This window comes from Pseudophryne corroboree, chromosome 4 (genome assembly GCF_028390025.1).
Source record: "Pseudophryne corroboree isolate aPseCor3 chromosome 4, aPseCor3.hap2, whole genome shotgun sequence".
In the NCBI taxonomy this organism is placed as follows: Eukaryota; Metazoa; Chordata; class Amphibia; order Anura; family Myobatrachidae; genus Pseudophryne; species Pseudophryne corroboree.
In genome coordinates, this window is record NC_086447.1 from 640,774,185 (window position 1) to 640,783,540 (window position 9,356).

Sequence of the window (9,356 nt, forward strand, 5' to 3'; positions counted from 1 at the left end):
TGGCTCAGCCAGAGCCGAGACTTGAATCCGATTGAACATCTCTGGATAGATCTGAAAATGGCTTTGCACCTATGCTTCCCATCCAACCTGATGAAGCTTTGGAGGTGCTTCAAAGAGGAATGGGCGAATCTGCCCAAAGATAGGTGTGCCAAGCTTGTGGCATCATATTCAAAAAGAGTTGAGGCTGTAATTGCTGCCAAAGATGCATCAACAAATTATTGAGCAAAGGCTGTGAATACTTATGTACATGTGATTTCTTAGTTTATTTATTTTTAATAAATTTGCAAAAATCTAAAAAAAACAAACTTTTTTCACATTGTCATTATGGGGTATTGTGTGTAGAATTTTGAGGGGAAAAATGTATTTATTCCATTTTATAATAAGGCTGTAACATAACAAAATGTGGAATAAGTGAAGCGCTGTGAATACTTTCCGGATGCACTGTATTCCTCAAATGGATGTTTATTAACTAATATTATAAACAATACTGGATGTGCATCCAATGATGCTCTCAGGCAACAGTAGTGTTTTTAACAGAATACCTTGTCAACACATGACAACATGATCTGTATCAGAATAGTACAAAATAATGTACCAGAAGATCAAATAACTGCTAATAAAAATGCAGTAAATGGACACATATTTGGACAGTAAGCAAAAGATCAAAATGTAATTTTTTTTATTAGTGGCTGTATGGTCTTCTTGTATCGCTTACTGGTGACATCCCAGCGCCCAATGGCAACATGGGATGTTCACTGTTGTTGGTGAAAGGCTCTAGTAAGCTAAGATTTAGTACATTGTATCCCTGAAGAAAGGTGAAGTAAATGGAAATGTTAGATGATTTAAACCACTCTGGTTGGTTTCTAGTTTAGTCCCAGAGTACAGTTTGCTGAAAGGTTAAGCCATATCACTGCTGGGCTGTTTGTGCAGTACTCCATTATGTTCATGATTCTCTGGGAAATGCCCTACTTTTATAAACATAGGATCCTATTCAGGCTGGATTGCAGATTCTGCTAAAAAGCACAGCGGCTGGAACCGCAATGTATTTGTGATCACACTGCAATTACATTGCAGTCACAGCAACTGTGGATACCAGTGGCCCACCACCATTTTTTCCATCAGAGTGGCTGCGTGTGACGTCATGCAACCAGTGCCGTAACTAGGCATTTTAGCGCTGTGTGCAAGAAACGACAGTGGCGCCCCCCCCATGTATAGGGGCAGTGCGCGCCGTAGGCGCGTGAAAAATTTATAGGGGCGTGACTTCACGGGGAAGGGGCATGGCCACAAAATAATAGCAATTCATACTACGGTGCACAGTAGTCTACATTATTCAAATTACGCTGCACAGTAGCGCCACTACACCAGGTAGAGCCCCTTTTATACATTACAGCAGACAGCGTCCCCCTTTTTACACATTACGGCAGTCAGTCCCCCTTTTTACACATTGCGCCAGCCAGGCCCCCGCTTTACACATTGCGGCAGCCAGGCCCCCTTTTTACACATTGCGGCAGCCAGGACCCCATTTTACACATTGCGGCAGCCAGGACCCCTTTTTACACATTGCGGCAGCCAGGCCCCCTCTTTACACATTGCGGCAGCCAGGCCCCCTTTTTACACATTGCGGCAGCCAGGACCCCATTTTACACATTGCGGCAGCCAGGACCCCTTTTTACACATTGCGGCAGCCAGACCCCCTTTTTATACATTGCGGCAGCCAGGACCCCTTTTTACACATTACGGCAGCCAGTCCCCCTTTTTACACATTGCGGCAGCAAGGACCCCTTTTTACACATTGCGACAGCCAGGCCCCCTCTTTACACATTGCGGCAGCCAGGCCCCCTTTTTACACATTGCGGCAGCCAGGACCCCATTTTACACATTGCGGCAGCCAGGCCCCCTCTTTACACATTGCGGCAGCCAGGCCCCCTGTTTACACATTGCGGCAGCCAGGACCCCATTTTACACATTGCGGCAGACGGTGTCCCCCTGAGAGAGAGAGAGAAAGAGAAAGAGAGAGAGAAAGAAAGAGAGAGAGGGATATACTTACCTTCTCCCCGCTGACAGGCTCCTCGTGCTGGCATCGATCTCCCTCTCGGTGCAGGCAGTGAGATGAGAAGGAGGAGGAGGGAGGGGGAGCAGGGAGCCGCAGCAGCGCTATTTGATTGGTAGTAAGCGCCGCTGCAGCATCCCCCTCTCCTTCTGTATTGGCTGCCCGGCGCTGCTATGGATGCTGGGATGAAGGAACCGCATCCCAGCATCCATAGCAGCGCCGGGCAGCCAATACAGAAGGAGAGGAGGATGCTGCAGCGGCGCTTACTACCAATCAAATAGCGCTGCTGCGGCTCCCTGCTCCCCCTCCCTCCTCCTCCTTGAACCCGGCGCTGGTCTCTTCTCCCTCCAGCCGCGCACGGCGCACACAGAGGCGGCATGTAATGAGTCAATTTGACTCATTACATGCCGCTGGCCGTTGCGCCCTCAGGGCAACTGCGCTATGTGCCAAGCCCACTTGGCACACACGTAGTTACGGCCCTGCATGCAACCACCTGAAAACGGTCTATCAACGCCTGCATTGGCCGGACCACTACCCCACAACAGTGTGTCACCACCCCCATGCCCTCCCCCGCCGTCAATCAAAGATCGATCATACATTGCCAGTCGTGCATGCGCAGCAGTACAAAAAGGACTTTATTTCAAGTTTTGTACCATTGCGATCTAACCTGAATAGGGGCCATAATTTGTACATGTAAATTTTGTCTGCATTGCCACTAAGGATGTTTTCAATTGGCAATTCCAAGCTTTTAAGCAAGTGAGTACAAGAAATGGTGGCAAGTGCTTGATAGTTTTAATCAACTGACTGCTTCAGTGATGTCACATCATGGATGACATAAAGAGAGATGGAGGGGGGGGGGGAGGTTAGACAGATGAGTTTGTATAATTCAATAGGAAACCAGTCTGATGTTGAAAAAGTAAAAACTTAAAAGTACCATGTTTATTAGCAAATATGATTGAGGGTTATATATAATCTATAATAAAGAAGAAAAACCATTTGGAAGATAAAGATAGTTTGTATTTTGGACTTATTTAGTTATTTGCTTCTGTATCTAATTGCATTTTTAATGATAAATGTGATGTTAGTATTTATGTAATGCTATCCATACAGTATGATGTCATAAAGTTGACAAGACGATTGTCGTCAATGTTCTTGTCGATGCGATTATCCCGGCACCACACATTGATCCAATTAAACTGTTATTTAAAGAATTTTAACGGTGTTGGCAACATAACAGTAAACATGTTGCTTTAAGAGTCATGTTTGCAGTTATACTGCCGATAGCATAAAAATGCTTTAACTAGCATTTTACTGGGGTCAGCATCATGGTGCCGGGATTATCATGCTGACAATCATCTTGTCGACATAATCTATCACTCCCATCCACACATATATCATACTTGCCTACTCTCCCGGATCAACCGAAAATCAGGTGGCGCTCCCGCCGCCCCTCCCCGGAAAGTAGGCGAGTCTCCCGAAGCCGAAGGCAGTACGTACAGCAGCTGCTGAGCAAAAATATGCGAAAGCAGCAGGAGATGTCTTGAGTAAATAGATGTTTCTTGCATGCATCTCTGAGCTGCTGCTGCATACAAAGACGGAGCATCGGACGACATGCATGAACATCCCCCATCCATTTCAGTAACCCTCAGGATGGTTAGGCTGTTCATGCTGCATCCCAAGACACAGACCCTGGCATCACCACTCCCAGAGTGGGTACAGTACCCAGCTACCCCAGCCCTCCACCCCCAAAAACCAATCAGGCTATGGCTCTGGGAGCACTGTGTGTGAGTATGCAGAACATGTCTTGCACAGGTAGCCCTCCATCATACAGTACATAAACCATTAGATTTACTTACATCTCCAAATCAGACCCTGTGTTGTGAAACTTAAGTATCTGCTACTAACCAGTGGCGGTTTTTACCCCCAGGTATAATCTGCAACCCAGCTCACTGTGAGTGAAGCCAGGTGTAGTTAGTGAGACTGCACTGGCTTCACTGTGACTGGCAGTGACTTCCTATAGGATGTCCTATCTGCCAGTCACTGACACCAGTCCCTTTGGGAGGTGTTTCCACCCTCTGGGACTGCCAGACTGGGCTACATTTAGCAGAGAGCTGGCTTCCTGTAGGAAGCCACTCCCTGCTTCATCAGCCCTAGCCAGCTTCTATGGATTGCAGCCGATGCAGTCCATAGAAGCCGAGGTTGTTACTGCGCATGCACTGGGTCCCGGTGTCTGTGAACTACATAGTACAGGTGTCGGAACCCAGGCGGCAGTGGGGACCAGGCAAAGGAGACAAGGCAGCAGAGACCCGGCAGCATGGCCAGCGGTAGCCCTTCTCCTCCACCCAGGTAGGAGCCGTCGCTGCTACTATCACTGTCAAGCCTGGCATAAATCAGTTGCATGCCAACCATAGACGTGCACACGGGGGGTGCCTGGTGCGCACAGGCACCCTCTAATGTTTGGCACCCCCAACTCACGCCGCTGCACACAGACACAGGATCCCACCACCGCAGCTTTGGCAAGTGAGATTCTGTCACCAGTATGTGCATAGTGCAAGGAAGGGCAAGGTGAGGAGGGTGTTGGGAATTGGTGCCGGTGCTGTTAGACCTGGCCAGATGGAGGGAGCTGCCAAGGGTTGCGGGCAGTGTGCCGTGAGGATAGTGGTAGTTGCGGAGCAGACAGCAGGATGAATATGGTTGAGAGGGTGCTGAGGATGTGCAAAGTGTGTGGATCGGCTAGCGGTAAGTGTGGGTGCTAATAGTGGGATAGGAGCTGGTGGGTAGGGGGTTGCGCCAGCCGAAGTTGTGCAGGGAGCGGGGTACACTTGCTGGCCAGAGCTGTGCGGGGACTGGGAGGAGGATGCATTTACCGGCCGTAACTGTGACCTGGGTGGGTGGTGTTGGAGGTGGGGGTGCTGGTGCCGGGGCTGTGTGCTTCATCTGGTCCCTGCATTCCTAGCCCTGTTCCTGTGCAGAATAGGTGGTTTGGGAGTAGACAGGGAGAGGGATAGCCACAACTTCGAGGCTGCTAATAAGAGTTGCTACTTCTGGAACAGGATGCTGGTCTGGCCCATGCTGGTGCTGTCCTTCCAGGGCTGGCTGAAGAGCTGGTGCTACTGGTCTAAGGGCAGAGTTACAGCCTGCCCTGGAGGTGTTGAGTGATGTCTGGGTCAGGATGGCTGGTGGTGATGAGCACTCGGCAGCAAGTGCACCCACAAGTAAGCAATGTAGAATACAGGATGCTACAAAGCAGTAGCTGCCCATGTGTCCCTCTACACAGCCCACCCTGTACAGCAGGAGAGTGCTGACCATTGTGAAGCAGAGAGGTAATAAAAGACGAGTTCTGTGACAATATATAATGTGTTTGTGAGCACTATGTGTCACATAATGTGTGTGTGGGAGGGCAGTGTGTGGCATATGTGTTTAGGGCCCATTGACTTAATGAATAAAAAAGCGGTTGTTCAGCAGTACTGTCTGTCACTATGAGTGAGTGGCATAATGTGAATTCCAGCTCATACTGTGTGGCGTAATGTGAACTTAGCTCATACCGTGTGGCGTAATGTGAATGCGGCTCATACTGTGCGGTGTAATGTGTATGCGGCTCATACTGTGCAGTGTAATGTGAATGCAGCTCATACCATGTGGCGTAATGTGAATGCAGCTCATACCGTGTGGCGTAATGTGAATTTGGCTCATACCGTGTGGAGTAATGTGAATTTGGCTCATACAGTGTGGCATAATGTGAATTTGGCTCATACTGTGTGGAGTAATGTGAATTTGGCTCATACCACGTGGCGTAATGTTAATGCGGCTCATACCGTGTGGCGTAATGTGAATGCGGCTTATACTGTTTGGCGTAATGTGAATGTGGCTCATAACGTGTGGCATATTGTGAATTCAGCTCATACCGCGCGGCGTAATGTGAATGCGGCTCATACTGTGTGGTGTTATGTGAATGCGGCGCATACTGTGCGGTGTAATGTGAATGCGGCTCATACTGTGTGGTATAATGTGAATGTGGCTTATACTGTGCAGTGTAATGTGAATGCGGCTCATAATGTGTGGTGTAATGTAAATTCGACTCATACTGTGCAGCGTAATGTGAATTAGGGGCATTACTGTCAGTAGCTGGTGAGCATGGGGAAATGTGTGACAAATGCTGGTGTCCAGTGGAGGAGTCTGATGGCATAGAAAGAGGCAGATGTGGCTCTGATAGCACACAAGTAAATTTTAAACTTTAGAGTGTAGGTGCTGGGGGGTGCAAGGGGTGGGATGTGTGTGTGTGTGGGGGGGGGGAAATGCATATGCACCTACTGTAGGCCACCACTTGATAGTTCTGCCACTGGGTCAGGGATTAGTTGGAGAAGTGTAAGCAGCAATATGGTGCAGGGGCAGCTGGGGCTCAGGGATATGCCGTAGCGGACAGTCAGTACCAGCCGGCGATCACACCATTATGTTTCATTTTATTTCTCTGGGGTGTATTATATCTACTTGTATTAATAGGAAGTGGAACTAGGGAGAAATTAGATTAAGCCATGTGATTTAACTGAGAGAATGTAGAGGTCATTCCGAGTTGATCGCTAGCTGAAAATGTTTGCTGCGCTGCGATTATGGAAAAAAATGGCACTTCTGCGCTTGCTTATGTGGCGCAGTGCGCACGCGTGACGTACTTTCACTACAGCCGATGTATTTTCACACAAGGTCTAGCGAAGCTTTTCAGTCGCACTGCTGACTGCAGAGTGATTGACATGAAGTAGGCGTTTCTGGGTGTCAACTGACCGTTTTCAGGGAGTGTTCGAAAAAACGCAGGCGTTCCAGGAAAAATGCAGGCATAGCAGTCCGAACGCAGGGCGCGTTTGTGACATCAAATCTGGAACTGAATGGTCTGAAGTGATCGCAAGCGCTGAGTAGGTCTGAAGCTACTCAGAAACTGCACATTCTGCTAAGCTAAGATACACTCCCAGAGGGCAGCGGCTTAGCATTTGCACGGCTGCTAAAAACTGCTAGCGAGCGATCAACTCGGAATGACCCCCGTAGAGTAGTGCTAGACATGTCCCTGGGCGTTGCTAGACACGCCCAAAAGGTGGCTCTGTACACGCCCAAAGGGTGGTGCTAGACATGACCAAAAAGCGGTGCACCCCATAATAAAATTGTCTGCGCACGCCTATAGTGCCTAACCGGTGCATACACTGCGGTTTAAATACACTGCTGTAATACTGGGGGCTATGCTACCCTTGGAGAGCTGCGCACATCTTCAGATGTGTCCAGCTTTTCAAATGAGCACTTTCTGGTGTGCATTCAACATCTGCATTTTTTGCGCAAAACTCATCAGTCACAATAATTACTTTTTTGAAAGTGGACATATCCTTTAATGAAAATAATTCACTGTTCAACAATATGTAGAAGTATGTGGAAAGCGATCACACTGTATAAACTTTCAGAAAACAGACAGTGAAAAAGTTTCAGTATATACTTGAACATATACAGTAATTAATATTTTTGTAAATAATAAAGCAGTTTGTTTGGTATTAGTATGTAATGCAGCTGTATGAGATAATTAATTTGTTTCATTTGTTTCTTTTTGCAGCATATTATGGTGTTTTATTTGCTGATTGTAAAGAAGCCGCCTTTTCCAATTACAACCTCTGGCAGTCTCTTGGATTTGTCATAGCATTTGCATACAGCAATATATTGTGTGTCTACATGAAAATTTACATTGTTCTTTCCATCATGTTGCTTGGGACTATTCTTTATTTGGTAGTTGAATTTATAGAATACAGAAAATCCCCTAAAGATGTTGAAAATACAAATACAGTAATGGAGTCAGAAAACGCAATTACAGTAATGGAGTCAGAAAGCACAAATACAGTAAAGGAGTCAGAAGACGCAAATACAGTAATTGAGTCAGAAAACACATATACAATAATGGAGTCAGAAGACGCAAATACAGTAATGGAGTCAGAAAGCACAAATTCAGAAACGACGTTAGAAAATGCAAATACAGTAACGGAGTCAGAAAGCACAAAGTAACGGAGTCAGGAAGCATAAATACAGTAATGGAGTCAGAAAACGCACATACAGTAATGGAGTCAGAAAACATAAATGCAGTAATGGCAAAAAGCACAAAGTAACGGAGTCAGAAAGCACAAATACAGTAATGGAGTCAGAAAACGCACATACAGTAATGGAGTCAGAAAACATAAATGCAGTAATGGCAAAAAGCACAAAGTAACGGAGTCAGAAAGCACAAATACAGTAAAAGGGCCAGATGTAATTAAGTCCGAGTTAGCCGGAGGTGTGGGTTCACAACCAAACTCTGACCTTTTTTTAAAGGGGCAATCATTTACAAGGCAAAACCATGCCTTGTAAATGATTGCAACTTTAAAAAAAAGTTTTAGTTTTAAAAAAGTCTTAGGGAACCCACACCTCCGGCCAACTTGGACTACATTACATCCGGCTCATTGAGTCAGAAAACACTATTACGGTAAGTAGGCGAGATGAACGAAGGTGCGGGATGCTGGCTTCTATCAGACTTTTTTTTTAAAGTGGCAGCAATTTACAAGGTAAAACCATGCATTGTAAATAACTACCGCTTTCAAAAAACATCTGAGATTGACCTGCATCCCGCACCTCCAGCAATCTCAGACACTATTACATCTCGCCCATGGAGTCAGAAAGCACAAATACAGTAACTGAGTCAGAAAGCTCATATTCAGAAAATGCTCAAAAAGACAAATGCTAAATATCCAACAGAAGACATGCAGTGATGTAGTATAGTGATTTGCATATTAATATGACTATGAAAATCTGCAATGCTTTTCATTGTAATTATCTAACGAAATGCACTATTGTACATTACAATAAAAAAAAAAAAACTTTCACAGTCTGTTGAGGTCATCACCATCAGGTAAGACATCTGGTTCACCTCCTTCAGTTGTTATAACACCATTTCGAGTGTGACTATAGCTCCACCCCCCCCCCCCCCCCCACTCCCTACATCAAACATATACATGCGTAGACTATTTTTTCCTTGGACACAGACATTTGCACCATTTCCATGACTCCGATATCATACCGATGACCCGTGTAGACCATGTTCTTATTTTCTGCACAATTTTAATCCTCCATTCTTCATCCAGACAGTGCACATGGTGGTAGGATGAGGCCCTACTCCAAGATCTGATCTATAAATCACAATTGGAATTTTCCCTAACTACATTGAAATTAATTACACCCCTGACGTTTTTAGAGTTACGTTTTGGGAAGCGCATACAAGCCTTACATGTTTTGTTAGATGGAAGTATATCCA

At 46.1% G+C, this 9,356-nt stretch overlaps 1 protein-coding gene across 1 annotated transcript in view; it reads left to right on the forward strand.

Moving 5' to 3' along the window:
* The window catches only part of LOC134910085 (protein unc-93 homolog A-like), a 373,717-nt gene extending 365,381 nt beyond the window's left edge, over positions 1–8,336 (forward strand). Inside the window, exon 8 of the mRNA XM_063917725.1 lies at positions 7,635–8,336. Within this exon, the coding sequence (XP_063773795.1) occupies positions 7,635–8,077 (443 nt within the window). The 3' untranslated portion in view covers positions 8,078–8,336. The remainder of the gene's footprint in view (positions 1–7,634) is intronic.
* Positions 8,337–9,356: the final 1,020 nt, after the last annotated feature.